At 44.6% G+C, this 22,546-nt stretch overlaps 1 protein-coding gene across 1 annotated transcript in view; it reads left to right on the top strand.

The window, feature by feature from the left end:
* The window catches only part of DYNC2LI1 (dynein cytoplasmic 2 light intermediate chain 1), a 61,104-nt gene that overhangs the window by 2,527 nt on the left and 36,031 nt on the right, over nt 1–22,546 (top strand). Inside the window, exons 2-5 of the mRNA XM_077485671.1 lie at nt 4,785–4,902; nt 7,577–7,611; nt 11,674–11,743; nt 22,060–22,148. Coding sequence (XP_077341797.1) covers nt 4,785–4,902; nt 7,577–7,611; nt 11,674–11,743; nt 22,060–22,148 — 312 coding nt within the window. The remainder of the gene's footprint in view (nt 1–4,784; nt 4,903–7,576; nt 7,612–11,673; nt 11,744–22,059; nt 22,149–22,546) is intronic.

The raw sequence follows: 22,546 nt of genomic DNA, 5'->3' as shown, positions 1-22,546 counted from the left end.
TTCAAAATGCATCCGATTTGCATCTATGGGAACCATGCCTTATGGGGCCTGGGCGGGCCCTGCTGCTGGACTGCCAATGAGAAGTGTCCACCTCACCCAGGCAATGATGTTCTTACCTGAAGAAGGACCCTCCCACTCTGCAATGAAGAAGATAGAAGACTTGGGACCTAACATGTTTCTTCAACACAGCCATTCATTCGATGGGGTTGTGGGGTAAATTGTAGGGGTGGAGTGTGTGGCGTGACATCACAAGGGCAGATGACAGACAGCGGGAGCCGACACAACTGAGGCTGCCAGCGTCAGAGGAAGACTGTTTTTTATTTTTAGTGGGCAGCTGTGGACAAAGAAGACATAACCGGAGAGAGAAGAGGGAGAAGAAACACCAGCGTAAGAAGAAACCACCAGAGGGAGAAAAATAAAAACCACCAGAGAGAGCGAGAGAAGAGGGAGAAAGAAGAAGAAACCACCGGAGAGAGAGCGAGAGAAGAGGGGGAAAGAAGAAGCCACCGGAGAGAGAGCGAGAGAAGAGGGGGAAAGAAGAAACCACCGGAGAGAGAGCGAGAGAAGAGGGGGAAAGAAGAAACCACCGGAGAGAGAGCTAGAGAAGAGGGGGAAAGAAGAAACCACCGGAAAGAGAGCGAGAGAAGAGGGGGAAAGAAGAAACCCCCTGGAGAGAGAGAGCGAGAGAAGAGGGGTAAAGAAGAAACCACCGGAGAGAGAGCGAGAGAAGAGGGGAAAGAAGAAACCACCGAAGAGAGAGCGAGAGAAGAGGGGGAAAGAAGAAACCACCGGAGAGAGAGCGGCAAGAGGGAGAAAGAAGAAACCACAGGAGAGAGCGAGAGAGAGGCAAGAGGGAGAAAGAAGAAACCACCATAGAGAGGGAGAAAGAAGAAACCACCGGAGACTATGCACAGTAATAATTAATTATTTATGTATGTATGTACAAATTGTTCTTAATCCATGTCTTTTCTTAATAAATTGTTGTTTTATTCTAACTTTGGCTTTGGGTACCGAGATAGTCCTCAACTCTCACAGTGCGGGGGGCATGTTTGGAGCAGCCCTGAGAAGAAACCACAGGAGGAAGAAGACGCCACTGAAGAGAAGAGGGAGAAGCATCAGAGGGAGAAAAAAACAACGAAGGAAGGCCCTACCAGAGAGAAGAGGAAGAAGAAACGCCGGAGAAAGAAGAAACCACTGGAGAAAGAAAAGGGAGAAGAAACACCAGAGGAAGAAGACACCATTTTTAATAAAGGACTTGTCAAAAACTGTCTCTTGTGTTTTGTAACGTTACACTTCTTTTTTTTATTTGTTTTGGTGAATGGGTAGGGGTACCCCATACTCATTCACATGGGGCGGAGAACCGGGGGTCCCCTTGTTAAAGGGGGCTTCCGCATTCTGATAAGCCCCCTGCAGCAGACAACCACAACCACTGCCCCGGGGTTGTTGGGAAGAGACCCTTGTCCCCATCAACAACTAGGTGCTTTGGGGTGAGGGGGTGGAGCCCCCATGTTGAGGGCACGCGACCTGGTAGGATTTACGAGGGGGTGGGGTGCTCCCTTACCCCCTCTCTTTCCTGACCCGCTGGGCTGCTTGCTCGGATAAGGGTCTAGTATGGATTTTGGGGGGAACCCACACCATTTTTTTAATTTTTTTTATTTTGGCGTGGGGGTGTCCCTTTCAAATTTATACCAGACTCGAAGGACCTGGTATTCATCTGGGGGGGGGGCTACACTTTTTTTTTTTTTTTTTCACAATTCATTTTTTGCCAGCAATTTTTTTTTTTTTTTTTTTACATTCAGCTGTCAGCGGGGGATCCCACTGACAGCTGATGACTCCTCGATGGTTAAGGACGCGCCGGCTGGATTCCCGTCCTGCTCTTTAGCAACCAGCTATTTACAGTATGTTTTAAAGCAAAAAAATTAAATGCAAAATGCATGAAAACTGCATATAAAAACACATAAAAAAAACAAAGGTATTGCAGAACGTGCCTGAAAAACGCATCAAGTGCAACTAGAGGTCGACCGATATGGGTTTTTCTCTGATATATGATGCCAATTTTTTTATTTTTTTTGGGCCGATATGTTAGGCCGATTTTTTTTTTTTTTTTTTTAACCCCCTTCATCTCATAAAACCTAACAGACACCTTTCCCACTGGGGCGTTTTTTTAAGGCGCTTTTGGGCTAAAAATAGCACATGTAAAGTGCCTGCAAAACGGCTCCCCTGCAGTCTGTGTGAAAGACAGAGTGCTTTCACACTGAGGCTATGCGCTGGCAGGATGTTAAAAAAAAAAAAGTCCTGCAAGCAGCACGTTTGGAGTGGTGTATACCGCTCCTCCACCACTCCTGCCCATTGATATTAATGGGCACCACTGCCGAAGCGCATTCAATGCGATTTGGCAGCGGTGCTTCACAGGCGCATTTAACCTCTTCTTTGGCCACTAGCTGGGTTATATGCGTGCCACTAGCAGCTGAATAGCACCGCTAAAATGACGGTAAAGCGCTGCTAAAACTAGCAGCATTTTACCATCAACGCCTGCCCGCTCCAGTGTGAAAGCAGCCTATAAAATAAAAACAGGTAGTCAAAACTTTTGGACGAAAAAAAAAATGGGCTAACTTTGCTGTTTTTAGTGTTTTGTTCCCCCCCCCCCCCCCCCCCCCCCCCAAAAAATGCATTTGAAAGACCTCTGCGCAAATGCCGTGTGACATAAAATGTTGCAACAACCGCTATTTTTTTCCCTAGGATCTCTGCTAAAAAAAATATATATAATTTCTGGCAGAAAATACAGGATTTTAACTTGCAAGCAACAAGTGTCACAAAAGATTTAGTCTTTAAATGGTTAAACTGAGAACTCTACACACTGAGTTGAGTTCATTCATTCAGAAGTGTAAACATTGTATCTTTTTGCTCTTTTCTTGGCAGACTGCCCAGAGAGGAGGAAAGTCCTTTCTATGAAGACTCATGCAACTTACACTGACTTATATTATTACAGAAGTCATTTCCAAGTCGCGCTGTTCTAAATCAGCCTTTTTATAAGCTCAATCGGCCGATGTCGATTAATCACAAAACGGCAAATATCGACCGATATATCGGTCGACCTCTAAGTGCAACCCACATAGATGGGAACCTAGACTTAGATGTGGTTTCCATTTGGAAATATCTCACCAAAATTATTTTGTTGCAGGGGATGCCAAAAATCTGACTTGTATCTTAGTGCAGACTTCTGGGAAAATCAGTGTGCCAATCACACAAGCGGGAAATTGCATTTTCAGGGGGCGTTCTATACACATTCTGTGTACAGAAATCCTCCAGGTACATTTTACAGAAAATAACAGAGCTGCAGATTGAAAAGAAAAGGGTCATTTTTAATAACATTAAATTACATTATGACTTTGTCACAATTGTATACACTATATAATTTTTTTGCTATCCCCCCCCCCCCCCACCCCAAACACTTATTTTGACTAAACTGTGTAAAACTTACTTAAAGTGGTTGTAAACCCTTACAACACACTTTGACCTACAGGTAAGCCTAGATTAAGGCTCACCTGTAGGTCCAAGAAATATCTCCTAAACCTATACGGTTTAGGAGATATTTGCCCGAATACAGGCACGGCTGTCTACGGCGCACTGAGCGCGGCATTTTCAACGACGGAGCTGCCGCGCGTGTCGGCTCCCGTGCGCGGGAGTGACGTCATTGCGGCTTCACCGAATGACAGCGGCGGAGCTGCGAGACCCCACCGAGAAGATGGATGCGCCGGACTACAGGGGACAGCGGTGATTTCGCTGGCTCCTGTGTCAGGTAAGTGACACATAATGGACTACTATGCGATGCATAGTAGTCCATTATGCTTTGCCTTAGCAGGGAATGAAAGAGGAAGTAAACCCATCAGGGTTTACTTCCTCTTTAATTACTTACCTATTTTCAGCTCCCCTGTGTCAGCAGGAGAGAGGAAGGAGTGCCGACAACAGAGCCTATGGGTGACGCCGCTGTTTCCGGATTTCCCAGTCATTGCTAAGCATTCTCTCCTCTCCCCTGCAGCTGCATCTGGCTGACACAGGGGATCACATGTCTGGACTAGAGCGGGCTGAAAAATTAGGTAAGTATACAGATTTTTCATAGAGCAAATTTCTTTCCTGCAACCATGGGTTGCAAAAATACAGTACATTTGCTCGATTCCCCTATCAACACAAATAAGAGCCATTGTCTTCTCCTGGCGGGGGGAGGGCGAGGAAACCGTCCCTGCTGGTTGAAGACAGATTTTCCCCAGCAGCTATAGCAGCACCTAGCGATAATCGCAAGAGAATCCAGCAGGCTGGTTGTACCCAAGTTGATCGATCAACTTGGTGCATTCAGCTTGCCCATTAATGATTCGATAATGGCTGGCCTTACACAGGTTAGTCAGCATTGGTGTTAGGAGGGGGGAGAGGATATTTTTAAGACTAGTTGGGTTTATGCTGGAAATATACTTTTAATGTTGGCACATTTTATTCTGTAAGAATAAAACCAACTTTATTGTTCATGCAAAATACCAGCAAACCCTACGCAGATCTGCTGAAGCCTTTTGCCCCCTAGTAGAGCTAAATTGTAGAGCAAAAGGATTTGGGGATGCTATATATGTATATGTATTGCCAGTTATTTTTTGTAGTTCAATATTTTTTTTAAACTAAAATGTTATCTGTGATTTTCTCACTTTTTTTTTTTTTGCTTTTGTCTTTATAAATGTAAAGTCAAGATTTCTGCTATACATAAAACTTATTATTATTATTTTTTTTTTTTTCGGCAGTAATAATCTTTGGGAGCTTGCTGTAGCAGAGGTACAGAGGAAGGAAAATTCTGAAGATGACACTGAAGCATCTGCTGATTCAGAGAGATCCGTGTTCTTTATAGGCAACAAAAATGGGGTAAAGCAATTCCACAACTATTCTGTTCCAAGCTTGTACAGTTTATATAGATTCTATATGTTACTTTAATAAAAGCTGCTTCTGGTTTTTCATTAAGCTTTGATTTTATTTATGATGTTTTAGGGAAGCGGTTAGGTTTTACTTGTACTAGAACAGTACACTTTAGTGCTGATATACTACAGGATTAGATCATGTTCAGTTTGCAAAGTCAATTTTCATCTAACTTAGTTAAAGGAGAAGTACAGCCAAAGCTTGTTCGGCTGTACTTCCCCTGTAGATCACAGGAGTGCAGTTCGTTGTGCACTCCTGTGACTTGTTTTCAGCAGAGAGCCGGTGACTAACAGTCAGCAGCTCTCTGCTCAGGGGGCGTGAGAACTGAGCAACCTGCGATGTGTTAGATCGCTCAGTTCTTCTCAGTGTCAGCAGGGGACTGATTTATAAATCTGCAAAAAAAAAAGTCATACTTCTCTTTTATTTACTTGTTTAAAAGGTTTGTTCACCAATTCAGGACATATTAAAATGTGAACTAAATCCAAATATCCTGGCCACCCTGCGATTAGCGCTGTGCAGTGCCAATTTCCTGGTGGGCCCTGCACGTGCGGGTTACGAACACGCCTGAGCTTATCCTTGGTGTACACTGGTGTTTCATCAGATTAGGAGACCCGTCAGATTTGGAAAGGGAAGTGACGTTCTGTCGCCGCCATCTTGCTACACCCCACACTCGTCTGCAGTAAGGATACAGTGAGAAGGTGGCAAGCTGACATCTTGTTACACCCACCATGTGTCTGGCATTTCACAATTATTTTTACCAATAAACAGAGCTTATATAGTGAAATACAGTATTTGTAAATCCGTGTGACTGTTTTGATGTTGAATTGTAAAAGCATCAGTGTTCTGTCAGATCAGCAAACCAGTAAGATCGGCAGGCTTGCCGCTGCTTTTACAATTTAACAATACAGTCAGACAAATTTAAAAACACTGAATGTCACTATATAAGCTGCGTTTTAGTGGTTAAAATAAGTTTGAAATCCCAGACTGGGTGTAACAAGATGTCCACTTGCCACCTTCTCACTGTGGACCAGTGCAGGGTGTAGCAAGATGGTAGCGACAGACTTGTCACTTCTGTTACAAATTCTGATGGTTTGCCTACTCGGACAAAACACCGGCAGGATGGGGCAACACAGCTGTTATGTGAAGTGTGGGTCAGTATATTGGGAGTTGGTTCACCTTTTTATTTTTCCTGAAAGGGTGAACTCGCCCTTTAACCACTTGACCCCCAAAAGATTTACTCCCCTTCATGACCAGGCCATTTTTTGCGATACGGCACTGTGTTCTTTTACCTGACAATTGCTTGGTCATCCAACACTGTACCCGAATAACATTTATGTAATTTTTTTACAACAAATAGAGCTTTTTTTTGGTGGTATATCTAGCACCTCTGCAGTTTTTATTTTCTGCGCTTTAAATAAAAACCAACAGACAATTTTTTTTTTTTTTTTTTTTACTTTCTGCTATTAAACACATCCAGTAAAAAAAATCTAATTTCTTCATAAATGTAGGCAGGGGTGGGCTCTACAGTATATTCAGCCCAACGTATACGTACATTTTATTTTATTTTTTTCTGTTTTCTGTTATAATTCCAAGCTGGGAAATCTGATTCCACCACACAATGATCCCTCTACAGGGAATTTCACTGTTTCATCTTCTCCCCTCCCCTATTACTTTTTTCCAAGGCCTTCCTGGGTTACACCAGAATGGCCTTGTCCCATTATAGAGGTTATTGATACTATTGTTAGGTGCACAGTGAACAGTTATCGATAGTGTGTGACACTATCAGTTTGCTTATGGACAGGAATGGACAGGGTTAGTACCTTTGTTTTAGTACAATTATATAATATTCTATTCATGTTAATCTAAGACCCACTATTGTAACACTTCTGTTGACATAACTTGTATTAATGTGAACCCTTGTTATCTGTGAAAAAATCTTTTTAACAAGAAATTTATATGTCATAATTTGATTTCAATAAAAATCATTGAAACATAAATGTAGGCTGGGAAGGGGGTTAAACATCTAGAGCGATCAAAAGGTTAATGGTTTTTGTGTACACAGTGTTGCTTTCACTAAGGGATGAGATCAATTCTAGTCCTTGCTTTGCAGAGACACCAGAGCCTCCCTTCCCATGTCAGAACTGAGATAAGCCTTGTTTACATAGGCATATCTAAATTTTCTGTGTTTTACTAATGATCGGTGGGTGCAGGAGGACATCGAGTCCCTGGAACCAGCAGATCGGCTTCTGCTGTGAATCATCACAGCAGAAGTGGCCCATCGGCGGACCGCACGTGCCCCCCTTCTCCGCTACAGGCGGAAGGGCAGGATCACTCATACATAAATGATCATGTTCGCTGCTGCCACCCTGTAGCAGTATAAGTGCTATAGGGCAGTCAAAGTGGTAAAATAGTCATTTATTTTGCAAAGAATACTTAATTAAGTGTAAAGAAAATAACAAACAGGACTTTTTCTGTACTCCCATCTAACTCCAAAAAAAGCAGATGAGTCATAAACGAATTCCGAATATACTGTATGAATGAATACAACCACCATTTCCTGTGTTACTATATTCTGGTACTGCATCCCTGTATTATTATAGCTAATTCTATGTTTCTATTCTAGGGAAAGACAACAATTATTCTTCGGTGTATTGACAGGTAGCACTGAATATACTTCTACTTTTTTTTTTTTTTTATGTCCAGTACGTTAAAGGGAACATACAGTGACTTTCTTTATTTCAATTCTCATTCTTAGCCAACAGGTGGAGTTTTATTGTTTTTTTTTTTTTTTTTGTTTGTTTGTTTCTTTTTTAACAGGATTTCTGTTTACCTTTACCACCCACTCAAAAAAAGCTTCATTGTTTACAGTGCTCAATAGCTGAAATTTACTAATAGAAGTAAATGGCTCACATGAATGATTGAGCAGTGGCTGATCTGCCTCTCTACCCTTCCCTCAATATGGTTTTATCTGGGGGTTTCAATCAAAGACAGGATGTCTAAAAGGAAACCACTTCTATTGTGATCTCTTTAAAACCTGAAGTATCCTGTACAAAATGTTTTTTTGAAAAACTGGTTTAAAGCGGACCTCCATCCTTAAGTGGAAGGTCCGTTCATCTGATCCCTCCCCCCCCCCTCCGGTGCCACAATTGGCACCTTTCAGGGGGGAGGGGGGTGAAGATACCTGGATAATCCAGGTATCTGCACCCACTTCCGGGACAAGCTAGCTGCAGATGCACCACCCCCCCGTTGTGTTCTGGGAAATGCACAGTTCCCACGACACAGCGGGGACAAGTGGAGAGGCGCAGCGCAACTCGCGCATGCGCAGCAGGGAACCGGGCAGTGAAGCCGCGATGCTTCACTTCCCGATTCCCTGACAGAGGATGGTGGCGGGGGCAGCCGAGAGACGAGCGATTGCTCGTCATCTGCCGCCGACATTGCTGGACCCTGGGACAGGTGAGTGTCCATTTATTAAAAGTCAGCAGCTGCAATATTTGTAGCTGCTGGCTTTTAATATATTTTTTTTAAAGGTGCAGCTCCTCTTTAACTACTTGCCAACCAGCGACGTACCTGTGCATTGCAAGACTTCAAGTAGTTATAACGGGATGATGCCTGCAGCAAGCCGCATTCCATGTCTTAATCACGATCAACTGTCCCATTGGGAGTCTCGTTCAACCTGCCGGTGCTTTCGCTGGCTGATCATAGAGCCCAGCAAAGACTCGATCAGCTTTACTAGGCTCTATGATATAGTAACCTGGAAGCAATGATGTCACATCGCTTCCGGGTTACCTGGGTGTAAATGGTGCCATTTAAAAAAAACAAAATCATTTGATTTAGCCGATCTTGGTGTGATCAAATGCTTTTAAGTGCAGAGGAGGGTTTTGGAGTTCTATAGACCCCAGAGCTCTCCATAAAGAATACCTGTAGCATGTCTATTGCTATCACAAGGATTTTTGCATTGCCTCCCACATGCATGAAAACAGCGATCTTCCCACACATGTGAGATATCACTGTGAGTCCGGTCATGGGCAATAATTCTAGCACCAGACCTCCTCTGTAAATCTCAAGTGGTAACTTGTAAAGGCTTTTAAATCATCACCTGTGGATAGTAAAATGTACGTTGTTTGTCGTGGTTGCATAGGAGTGCGCAATTTTAAAACGTGACATGTTTGGTATTTATTTACTCGTGGTAACATCATCTTTTATAAACTGTTCAAAAAAATTAAAGGAACACTTTTTAGGTGCACTAGATGGGCAACAATGAGACGACCTCCAAAATGTTTTTACACTTGAAGGCCACAAACATTTTTTTTTCACGTCTCATCTTTTCTGACTGTTTTTCACTAGATTTGCATTTGGCTAGGGTCAGTGTCACTACTGGTAGCATGAGGTGATACCTGGACCCTATAGAGGTTGCACAGGCAGTCCAACTCCTCCAGGATGGCACATCAATACATGCCATTGGCAGAAGTTTTGCTGTGTCTCCCAGCACAGTCTCAAGAGCATGGATGAGATTCCAGGAGATGGGCAATTACTCTAGGAGAGCTGCACAGTAGAAGGTCCTTATCCCATCAGGACCGGCATTTGCTCCTTTGTGCAAGGAGAAACAGGGTGAGCACTGTCAGGGCCCTACAAATGACCTCCAGCAGGCCACTGGTGTGAATGTCTCTGACCAAACAATCAGAAACAGACTTCATGAGGGTGTCCTGTAGACCGATGCCTTCTAGTGGGCCCTGTACTCACTGCCCAGCACCATGGAGCTTGATTGCCATTTGCCATTGAACACCAGGATTGGCAGGTCCGCCACTGGTGCCCTGTACTTTTCACAAATGAGAGCAGGTTCATGCTGAGCATGTGTGACAGATGTGAAAGGGTCTGGAGAAGCCGTGGAGAACATTATGCTGCCTGTAACATTGTTCAGCATGACTGGTTTTGGTGGTGAGTCAGTGATGGTCTGGGAAGACATATCCATGGAGGGACGCACAGAGCTCTACAGGCTAGACAATGGCACCCTGACTGCCATTAGGTATCGGGATTGAATCCTTGTACCCATTGTCAGACCCTACGCTGGTACAGTGGGTCCTGGGTTCCTCCTGATGCACAACAATGGCCAGCCTCATGTCAAGAGTATGCAGCCAATTTCTGGAGAATTAAAGAATTGATACCATTGAATGGCTCCAATGCTCGTCTGAAATAAATCCAATAGAACACCTCTAGAACATTATGTTTCGGTTCATCTGATGTCGCCAGATTGCACCTCAGTCTGTTCAGGAGTTCAGTGATGCCCTGGTTCAGATCTGGGAGGAAATACCCCAGCACACCATCCGTCATCTCATTAGGAGCATGCCCCCCGACGTTGTCAGGCATGCATACAAGCATGTGAGGGCCATACAAACTACTGAGTACCATTTTGATTTGCTGCAATAAAATTTCAGCACAATGGACTAGCCTACTGCATCGTTTTTTTCACTTCGTTTTTTGGGGTGTCTGCATTCAGCCCTCTATAGGTTGATAATTTTCATTTCCATCAAACAATGTTGCATCCTTTTGTTCCTAACACATTACCCAGTCCATATTAGTATAGATAGACAACATGATAGTTTTTCCCCATTGAGATCTGATGTGTTTTCAAAGTGTCCCTTACATTTTTTTTGAGCAGTGTATATTATCCAAAAAATTGGTTATGTATTGTGTTTTTTGTAGCAATAAAATGAAATACACAAATACCATGTGATATAACAAAAAATTGCAAAACCCACCAATTTATTCTCTAGGGCCTCTGCTTTAAAAAATTATATAATGTTTGGGGGTTCTAAGAGATATTTTCTAGCAAAAAGTAATGACTGTTATATGTGACCAAAAAGTGTCAGAAAAGGCCTGGTCTTATAAATAGTATAAAAACCGATGTAAAACATCTACTTGCAAGCTTTTTATAAAATTGGCGTAAACCCCTTGTGCCTCATGCACGCGGGGCGTTAGAGAAAATGAGCGGCAAAGCCACTACCAACGCCAGGAAAATGCGCCTGTAAAAACGCTCTTTTAGTAGCTTTTTGCATTGGCGTTAATGCGCATTTAGCCACATTAGCTTTTAGCAGCATTTCTCTGCCTCTATTTAAAATCAGTGGTTTCCTATGAGAGCCGTGTTAATTGATCCAACTTTCAGCCCATTGATTTGAATAGTCGCATCCAAGTTGGATCATCATGAGGATCTTGAAGGGGAACCCCACGTCAAAATTGTATCCCCCCGAGATCCATACCAGGCCAATCCCACGCCAAAATGAAAAAAAACAACAACGCAGGGTCTATCAGGGTCTATAAAAATGCCTGTAACCTAAACTACTATAAGTTCAGGAGAGTTCAAGGGCTGCAGAAAAACGCCCAACTGCTCCTGAATGTCAGTTTAGCAGCTGCAGTGTACATGAGGCCTTATAGCAGTGATGATGAACCTTGGCACTCCAGATGCTCAACTACACTGCAGAGTGCCTGAGCATCATGGGAAATGTAGTTACAAAACATCTGGGGTGCCAAGGTTCACCATCACTGTCTTATAGTGTCTCTTTATAAATGTAGCTATGATTATATAGCTAGTACGTTTCATGTATTTACAGTATTTTTGTTTAAGTTTTAATTATTTGTATCTGCATTCAACAAGTCTACATAACCAAGTTGCTTACAATCTTTATCACCAGTAGGGTATTTATAAAGATTTCTTTTTGTTTTAAGAGATGAAGCACCTAAACCAACCCTAGCATTAGAATACACCTTTGGCAGGAGAGCAAAGGGACACAATACGGTAAGAATCAATCGCAATCTTTAAATGCCTAAAATTCCTACAGATGTGTTGCTGTCAGTAAATGTGTTTCATTTTCCTGAAGGCTTAACCACTTGACCTCCAGTAGATTTAGCCCTCTTCATGACTAGGCAATTTTTTGGCACTGCGTTAGTGACAATTGCATGCAGCCAATGACAGCTGATCACGGAAATAAACAGATATCAGTTATCGTTTTTTTTTTTCATGCTGTCAGCTTGAAGGAAAAAAAAAGCCGTGGCTTTTGTTAAAGGGACATCGGTCCCCTTAATGCGCGCATTTGCTGCTAATTGGTGCTACCTATCAGTGCCCATCAGTGCTGCCTATCAGTGCCCAATCATCAGTGCCCATCAGTGCCTCCTGACCAGTGCTGCCTCATCAGCTCAACCCATCAGTGCAGCCTATCAGTGCTAATCAGTACAACCTCATCAGTGCAGCCTATCAGTACCCATCAGTGCAGCCTCATCAGCGTACATCAGTAAAGGAGAAAAATGACCTGTTTGCAAAATGTTATAACAAATTATGAAAAAGGTGTTTTTTTTTTTTTTTTTTTTTTTTTTTTTGTTTGTTTAGCAAAAAATAAAAAACCCAGTGGTGATTGCATACCTCCAAAAGAAAGCTCTTTTTGTGTGAAAAAACTATAAAAACTATAAAAATGTCATATGGGTACAATGCAGGGGCGGATCCAGAGTCTAATCTCGGGAGGGGCACTGCTATAAAATATGTTTTTTGGGGGGCAATTTATATGGGAAATGGCTGGTATTGGCGCTTCAATCATTACGGCACCATGGTTGTTATGGTGTCAGGATGATTGAAGCGCATTATTTCTATTAATACATTGTAATATAAAATTAAATGGTTCAACTCACCATAATGCAGAATCAGTGGGAGCCCTGAGGATGTCACTTGCCATGTCGCCTGCCACCAAATGTGGATTGTCACTTGTCACCAAATGCGGATTGTTACTTGCCACGTCACCTGCCACACATTGCGGATTGTCACTTGCCACGTAGCCTGCCACACATTGCAGATTGCCACTTGCCATGTCACCTGCCACACATTGCGGATTGTCACTTGCCACGTCGCCTGCCACCAGATGCGGATTGCCACGTAGCCTGCCACACATTGCGGATTGCCACTTGCCACGTCACCTGCCACACATTGCGGATTGTCACTTGCCAAGTTGCCTGACCCACATTGCGGATTGCCACTTGCCACGTCACCTGCCACACATTGGGGATTGTCACTTGCCACGTCACCTGCCACACATTGCGGATTGTGACTTGCCACGTCACCTGCCACACATTGCGGATTGTCACTTGCCACGTCGCCTGCCACCAGATGCGGATTGCCACGTAGCCTGCCACACATTGCGGATTGCCACTTGCCACGTCACCTGCCACACATTGCAGATTGTCACTTGCCAAGTTGCCTGACCCACATTGCGGATTGCCACTTGCCACGTCACCTGCCACACATTGCGGATTGTCACTTGCCACGTTGCCTGCCACACATTGCGGATTGCCACTTGCCACGTCACCTGCCACACATTGCGGATTGTCACTTGCCACGTTGCCTGCCACACATTGCGGATTGCGGATTGCCACTTGCCACGTCACCTGCCACACATTGCGGATTGTCACTTGCCACGTTGCCTGCAACATATTGCGGATTGCCACGTAGCCTGCCACACATTGCGGATTGCCACTTGCCACGTCACCTGCCACACATTGCGGATTGTCACTTGCCACGTAGCCTGCCACACATTGCAGATTGCCACTTGCCATGTCACCTGCCACACATTGCGGATTGTCACTTGCCACGTCGCCTGCCACCAGATGCGGATTGCCACGTAGCCTGCCACACATTGCGGATTGCCACTTGCCACGTCACCTGCCACACATTGCGGATTGTCACTTGCCAAGTTGCCTGACCCACATTGCGGATTGCCACTTGCCACGTCACCTGCCACACATTGGGGATTGTCACTTGCCACGTCACTTGCCACACATTGCGGATTGTGACTTGCCACGTCACCTGCCACACATTGCGGATTGTCACTTGCCACGTCGCCTGCCACCAGATGCGGATTGCCACGTAGCCTGCCACACATTGCGGATTGCCACTTGCCACGTCACCTGCCACACATTGCGGATTGTCACTTGCCAAGTTGCCTGACCCACATTGCGGATTGCCACTTGCCACGTCACCTGCCACACATTGCGGATTGTCACTTGCCACGTTGCCTGCCACACATTGCGGATTGCCACTTGCCACGTCACCTGCCACACATTGCGGATTGTCACTTGCCACGTTGCCTGCCACACATTGCGGATTGCCACTTGCCACGTCACCTGCCACACATTGCGGATTGTCACTTGCCACGTTGCCTGCAACATATTGCGGATTGCCACGTAGCCTGCCACACATTGCGGATTGTCACTTGCCACGTCAACTGCCACACATTACGGATTGTCACTTGCCACGTCACCTGCCACACATTGCGGATTGCCACTTGCCACGTAGTCTGCCACACATTGCGGATTGCCACTTGCCACGTAGCCTGCCACACATTGCGGATTGTCACCTACTGGTGGTCTTTTGTTGGGTCCCAGAGTGAACATAGGCAGCAGAGAGATGATGTAATCTCTCTGCTGCACACAGCTTCCTACACAGTGAGGGCGGAACTGGAGGGACGCAGGGCAGTGAGAGATGATGTCATCTCCCTGCTCCCCTGCCTGCTGGCTTCCTGATTGGCCAGCAGCCCTCCTAAGCTGCCCAGCTGCCCCCCCCCTCACCCGTCCACTCAGCGCGGGTACCCGCGGAACCGGTCCGTGGGTACCCGCGGAACCGGCCGCGATTGGACCCGCGGAACCGGTCCGTGGGTACCCGCGGAACCGGCCGCGATTGGAGCCGCGGAACCGGCCCGCGGGTACCCGCGGAACCGGCCACGATTGGACCCGCGGAACCGGCCGTTCTGTCATCAGCTGGCGGTATTCTCGGAGGGGGCAATTGACCCGTTGCCCCCCCCCTGGATCCGCCCCTGGTACAATGTTGCATGACTACGCAATTGTCATTCAAGCTGAAGCTGAAAACTTTAACTACCTTATTTATCGGCGTATAACACGCACCCCAAGTTTAGGAGGGAATTTAAAAGAAAAAAACTTTTAGGAGGGAAGTTTAAGGAAAAAAAACTTACGTCAATGCAGCCTTATCAGTGTCATTTGCAGCCTTGCATTGCAGCCTTGTCAGTCATTTGCAGCCGTGTCAGTCATTTGCAGCCTTGCATTGCAGCCTTGTCAGTCATTTGCAGGCTTGTCAGTGTCTTTGCCATTTTAAAAATGGCGCAGCCGAGATACAGAGCAGATGTCCTGTGTATCTCGCCGGCTTTCGAGTATTTTATTCCTATTCTCGGCCATTCTCAGCGGCCGAGAACGGCCGAATGTGGCTGAAAATGTCAGAGAATGGCCGAAAGCCACGGAGAGTGGCAGAGAAGGTTAGGAACGGCGGGGGATCAATGTATAACACGCACCCCCGATTTCCCCCTGATTTTAGGGGGGAAAAAAAGTGCGTGTTTATACGCCGATAAATACGATACTTCCCGCCCGGCCTATAGCAGATTGATGGCTGGGAAGTGGTTCAGTTATCCTGACTGGGCGTCATATGATGTCCAGCAGGATAACATGCCGGCGCACAGCACGTCAATCTGACACGCCACATCTCCGATTGTGGTAAGAGGCTTATTACCGCGTGATCAGCTGTGACCAATCACAGCTGATCATCGCATGAACCAGGAAGTGCCGGTAGACAGCATTCCTCAGTTCACGGTGACAGGCAGAGCCGATTGGTGGCTCTCCCTGTCGGGGGGGTTGTGTTGATAATCAGCACATTGATTATCAGCACAGCCCCATCAGATGTGAGCTATAATAAAAAAAGTGGATGACAGTGCCAATTAGTGCTCAACACAATGCCAGTCAGTGGCCATCACATCATCAGTGCCCATCACAGCCACCAGTCAGTGCATATCGGTGCCCATCAGTACTGCATATCAGTACCGCCTATTGGTACCCATCAGTGTTGCTTATCAGTGCCCATCAATTCTACATATCATTGCCCATCAGTGAAGGAGAAAATTCAATTTTATAACTTTTTTTTGGTCTTTTTTTAGTTTGTTTAGCAAAAAATAAAAACCGCAGAGGTGATCAAATACCACCAAAAGAAAGCTCTATTTGTGGCAACAAAATGATAAAAATTGGGTACAGTGTAGCATGACCGTGCAATTGTCATTTAAAGTGCGACAGCTCTGAAAGCTGAAAATTGTCCTGGAGGGGAAGGGGCGAAAGTGCCCGGTATTGAAGTGGTTAATGACACTTTAAAGTAAAATATATGCAGTCCATTGTGTAAAAGAGTTGACAATGTAGAAAAACATAGTATAGTAGAAAATATGTTGTGCAGTATAACCATCACCTTGAACAAGTGATAATATTCTCTTCTGCTTGATAAGATAAGGATGATAAGGATTAGAATTCTGCACATTTGTAATAATTCTGACCCTGTATTCCCTTCATAATGATGAACCTTCTGCACCCTCCAGAACATTTCTTTATATTCACTGATGCAGTCACTAAACATTATCTATATTCAGCTCCTTCAAAGTGTAACTGTCATGTTGTAGTAGACAAAGGGACAGGCTAGTAGAAGTGGATGCTGCTTTTGTAAAGGGGGGGGGGGGGAAACTACAAATGATTTTCACTGCATAGAAGTACCCTTTAAAGTGCAAGGTCACCTTTACAGAAAAATCTTTAAGGTGAATTTACACAGGACCCCCTCTTCAGCAACCCACCCAAGCCCACTGACCTGCTGCTCGGCAATATCCTGTTCTGAGCCCTTCTATAGCCGCCTCATGGCTCTGTGACATATAAATCCCTGGAGCTTAATCTCCCAAACGTACCTATCAGGAGGGACATTTAGGAGCATTCTAATTGGTCGGCACTGACCAATCAGAACCCGTGTATCCTGTCCTCTCAGCGGGCAAGAAGATGCGTGAATGCCGAGGGGATTTCTAAGCCCCAGAGTCGTGAGGTGGCTATAGCAGGGCTCTGAATGGAAGATCGGATGCTGCAGGTTGGGGGGGTGGGTGGTGAGAAGAGGGTGCTTAACTTCAATACCGGCACTTTCACCCCCTTCCTGCCAGGACAATTTTCAGCTTTCAGCGCTGTCGCACTTGAATGACAATTGTGCGGTCATGCAACGCTGTACCCAGATAACATTTTTGTCATATTTTTTTTTAGAGAGATAGAGCTTTGTTTTGGTGGTATTTGATCACCACTGGGTTTTTTATTTTTTGCTAAAAAAAAATTAGGGTGATTTAGTTACTGTTAGAAAATGCTGTAAATATGTAATTTTTCTCCTTCACTGATGGGCACTGCTGGGGCTGCACTGATTTGATGGCATTGAAGAGCACTGATATACAGCACTGATGGGCTCTAATGGGTGGCACTTATGGGCACAGGCAGTATTGAGGAGCAGGCACTGAAAGGCAGCACTGACTGGCATCACTGGTAATCAGGGCACTGATTATCTGTGCAGGTCTCCTCTGTGTGCAAATGCCACTGATCATCTCTCCTCTCCTCACACACTGTCAGTGTAAGGAGAGGAAAGCTGATAACCGGCATTTCTTTGTTTACTGTGATTGGACACGGCTGAACACTGCCAGCGCTCCTGCGAGGGGTGAGGGGGGATACTGGGGCCTAAACATTTTTATTCTGCATTCTATACATTAAGATAAAAATCTTCTGTATACACCGGCCCCCTAATACATACCGGAGCCCCATCTCTGTTCAACGATGTCCACGAGTGCCTCAGCCGTCTGGGATGGTCCTTCTCCCTCCTGATTGGCTGAGACACAGCAGCGGCGCCATTGGCTCCCGTTGCTGTCAATCAATGTCAGTTAGCTAATCAGGAGAGAGAGGGGGGCGGGCGAACTGCAGCTCCATGTTTGAATGGACACACGGAACTGCAGCTCGGCTTGGGTGCCTTCATAGTAAGCTGCTTGCTGTGGGGGCACTCGGCAGAAGGGAGGGGCCAGGAGCACCAAAGGGGGACCCGAAAAGAGGAGAATCGGGGCTGCCCTGTGCAAATCCACTGCATAGAGCAGGTTAGTGTAACATGTTTATTTAAAAAAAAAAAAAGTCTTTACAATCACTATAATGCAAGGAATGCATTAAAGTAAAAAATGTTTTTAGACTTTATAACCACAATAATGATTTATTTTTGTGTACTTGAAAGTCAGCTGTGTGCTGAAAACTATAGTTTTTCCGTCTTTTTGTTTATTGTCTTATACTTAAAGCGGAGCCCCACCCAAAAGTGGAACTTCCGCTTATGCGCTCCCCCCCGGTGTCACATTTTGGCGCTTTTCAGGAGGAGGGGGAGGAATAGGCCCCCTTCCCTACTTCCAGAGATGGGGCAGCGGCCCGATCTCCTGTGAGTGAGACCTCCTTCCCCTGCCGTTGGGCAAATTAGAAAGCAAAGGGTGTTTCGCGCATGCCCAGTAGGGAACCAGCTGTGAACATGATAGGCTTCTCTGCCAGGTTCCCTTACCAGTAATGGCGTTGGCAGCATCCGGGAGTCGGTCTGAAGATCGGCTGGGGTGCCGACATCGCAGGCTCTCTGGACAGGTAAGTGTCCTAATAATAAAAGAGAGCAGCGACAGTATTTGTAGCTGCTGACTTTGAATTTTTTTTCACCCAGGCTGGACCTCCTCTTTGATTCCTGGCTTGTTAAGCTGGGTACAGATGGATCAAAATGGGATCTGGTTCAGCAGACTGGATGGTTTTCGATCTGTATTTGGCCCTCCCTGTTCAACAGAAGTCAATCGTGATTATTGACTTCTATCAAATGATCAGCTGGAAAACTATCATTAATTAGCAGCTGCAGCCACTCACTGATCAGTGTATTCTGACAGAAGAGAGTCCCGCTGTCAGAATATAATATCCTGGCGGGGGCGGGGGGGGCTGGCTTCTATCCACCTTGTTTTTTTTTTTTTTGTTTTTTTTTTCTTCATTTAGCCCACCAGCTGAACGAAAAAGATAACTGTCTGTACCACTGTACCCAGCCTTTGTGCACCTGTTCTTTTATCTTAGCACATTACCATGGAAGCTCGATGATATTATTTTGTAGCCTTTTTAGATGTCGGCTGCTCTAATGTTCTTGGGAGCAAAACGTAAGTGTGATAAATGAGAATACAAAGGAATGAAAATAGCTTAAAACAGAACTGGGGAAAAGTCTCTGTGCACAGTTCAGTGCGGGAAGGCTTTGTGCAGCACATCCACAGCGTAAAACAGACAAATGATCTTCTTTTCCAAGCCGCTAGCTAAACTAATGATACTCCTGACTAACAGCATGCCCCCTAGTGGGTTAGCCCAAAACAAACATGCATTTTTTTCCATTATTTTTTTTTTTTTTTTCAACTTTTAGTATTCTGTCAGCAGGCAGCCTTTTCCCCAGCAGAGAGTAAGAGTGAGAGCCCTGAATATTAATCAGCTCACATTCATGCAGATGTGTGCATAGCTGAGACTAATATTGAGGTCTAGCTACCAGGTAAAATGGGGACCTAGGAATGGAGGCTTATTTCACTCAGAATTTCAAGGCTCCAGGACCCAGAACAGAAATTGTTAGGATCTGAGCAAACAAGAAGTTTGTTTTCTCTATCATTCCTAAATCCTGGAGCTCCTCGCCATTTTATTTATTATATAAAAAGGAGACCTGCTCAATAACACAGATTTAGACAGATTTGTGAACAATATTTGAGAAAAATAGGCCTTTTGTGTACATAGAAAAAGTCATAGATCTTTGAGTTCAGCTCATGATAAATAGGGGCAAACACAAAAGTGTTGCATTTATCATTTTTCTCAGAGTGTGTGTGTGTGTGTGTTTGGTAATAGAGTAGGGCATTTTGAATCGTAATCAGATATGCCATGTTTCTGGCCACAATTTCAAAGCGAGGTGTGAATGACAAGTCACAGAAAGCACATTAAACATGACATTCATTTTAATGGCACCTAAAATCTCGGTGCAGTTCTGCCGCGGTTGTTGCACAATAAATTGCACTGCAATCTGCATCACGTGAAGCATGTCTCCCAAAAGTAGCTCCTGAACATTTTTTGGGCGACAAGCTTCACCTGATGCGGGTTGCCGCGATTGCAACATGATTTATCGCAAATTCGAATGAATGGCATCTCAAATGTGCTTTCCGCAATTTGTCATTCACACCTCAATGCTTTGAAATCACGGGCAGATTCGCTGCAAATCTGCCGCGATTCAAAATGCTGAGATGTGAATGGAGCCTTAGCGTTATATGAGGGTATATAGCAGTGTACAAAGGGGTAACATAAAATTAGGAAGGATATAATAAAACCAGCTGACAAGGCACTGAGTTTTCAGTGCAGCTTTTCTGTTTTTCCACAATGGCTGTGTTTGAACTATCTTTGTAATATCTCTTTTAGGACTCAAGCCGGTGGCCATTTTTGAATGTAAAGGCATGCTTTTGAATAAAAAAAACGTAGAATTTGACAAGAAAAGGCTGCCTTTGACCTGCTTCGACTGCAATTCAAACACACCTCAACAGGACATGCCATGTCCATAGGAACGTGGTGCAAAACAAAGCAGGTCAACACACAACCTCTGAATCACTCAATCAAAGTCAGTGATATTTTGTTCGCTTTGTTCATTTGATGCGCTTGCCAAGAGCGTATCAAACGCACAAAAACACCCATAAACATGAGCACTTAGAGATCATTTATCAACAACAATGTAATGAGAGGTCCCACCTACCTAATCCATACAATGTCTATCTAGTCAGGAACGTCCTTGCATGAAATATTTTTGGTAAATATAAAGGAGATTCTACCATCTGATTGTAATCTCTGTGCAGCTTTACAGATTGGATGAGATGACAGGATCTCTTTCTTTAAATGTAATTAATTTCCGCTGCTTCGTATTGCACAGCATGTTGCTTTGCTTGACCTGGTTCCCCTGCTTTTACATGGATTAAAAGGTTTTCTGGTGTTTCCAAATCGCTCTGGCCTTTCATTTCAGCATAAGCGGATCTGGGACCTAGCAATGTCCAAGATGGACTGTTCTGTATTTCATAGCAAATACCCCTCTATGGTACAATAATCTCCTTCTGGAACTTCTCCAGGTACCTGATCCCACAATTTGGATATCAAAGGGAGTACACACCTATTGTCACATGTTCTTCATAATGGAGAGATTAAGACGTTTGATCGGCTGAAGGCATAGTTTAATCTTCCGAACTATATGCTCTTTCACTTCTTTCATGTGCAACATGCACTCCATGCTCAGTTTACAGGTACTTCTCCTGCTCTACCATCTCTAGATGTTTTGGATGTGCTATACAGTGATGAACTATGTCAGCTCATATCTGTCTTCGATAATATGCTCATCACTCCAGCTGTGACTAAACTAGCATATTCTATTAAGCATAAATGGGTAGACGGGGTTGGAGAGTTAGATTATGAGGATTGGGGTGAGGCACTAGAGACCTGGAAGTTGGTGTCCCCCAAAATGTCTGCTAGGCTTACCCAAGTTTATATTACACATAGGGCATACTTGATCCTGCAAGGAATGGCTAAATTTTGCCCTTCTCGCAGTTGTCTGTGCCCTAGGTGTTTGATCTCTGTTGGCACCTTTGACCATGTCTTCTGGCAATGTCCTCAAATTCGAGGATACTGGTCGCAGGTTGTTAAGTTCCTACACGAACAGACGGGCTCACCGGTGTCGCTGCATCCCAGGCAATGCCTTTTGGGCTTATTTCATGATACCGAAATAGATAAATATATGCTTCAATTTCCCCATGAAACATGTTTGCAGCTAGAAAGATTATAGCCCAGAATTTGATTCAGGTTGCTGCCCCCACGCTGGCTGCCTGGCTCGCTTAAATAAACAATACCTTACCTTAAAAAAGATTATTTACATTAATAGAGGTTGCCTGGGCAAGTATAACAAAATATGGGACAGCTGGTTACAATCCTCTACAACCTGTGTCTCTTAATCTGTATAGGATTCTTTTTATCCGCATTGACACCAGTTTTTTTTCTTTTGTTTATTGGGTTGTAAAAATGTTTAAAATATATCGCTGTCCTGTATAAAGCGCTTGTATAAAACTCAATAAACCTTTGTTTAAAAAAAAAAAGATATATAATTATAGAATATATTCACTAATATAAAACGAACAGCTGAAAGGTTTGGTGTAATATGAATCTATTTGTTTTCTTTTTAAGCCAAAAGATATTGCTCATTTTTGGGAACTAGGCGGGGGACTATCTCTAATGGATTTAATAAACATACCCATCTCCATTGACAACATAAGGTAAGCAATGCAATGCATATGTAATTTATTTTTATTTTTATAGAAGTCATTCAGCAGTGTTCTCCTGAATGGGCTCTCAGGTGATGACGCCTCAATCTTGGCTAAGGAAAATCGGCATTGAAGCCTTGCAGCTCCACAGCCGGTTTTCTACTGTGCATGCGTGAATCATGCTGCGCTTTGTGAATGGCCCCTCTGCGGGGGGAAGGAAAGGGGGAGTGGGTAGCTGTCAAAACCAGGTACTCGCTCTCCCCCAAAAGGTACAAAATGTGGCAACGGAGGGGGCGGGGGGGGGAAGCAGACAAGCGGGGCTTCCGCTTTAATGTGTGTAAACCTGACGAAACCCTTCCAGGAATGGCCAACGCTGAGAAGGGGAACTGGGAACAAGGCTTTGCTTTTCT

This window comes from Lithobates pipiens, unplaced genomic scaffold (genome assembly GCF_037356315.1).
Source record: "Lithobates pipiens isolate NorthernLeopardFrog02 unplaced genomic scaffold, aLitPip1_a1.2 Scaffold_18, whole genome shotgun sequence".
Taxonomy (NCBI): Eukaryota; Metazoa; Chordata; class Amphibia; order Anura; family Ranidae; genus Lithobates; species Lithobates pipiens.
The sequence above is the reverse complement of the archived record's forward strand: the minus strand, read 5'-3'. Positions and strand labels throughout refer to the sequence as shown.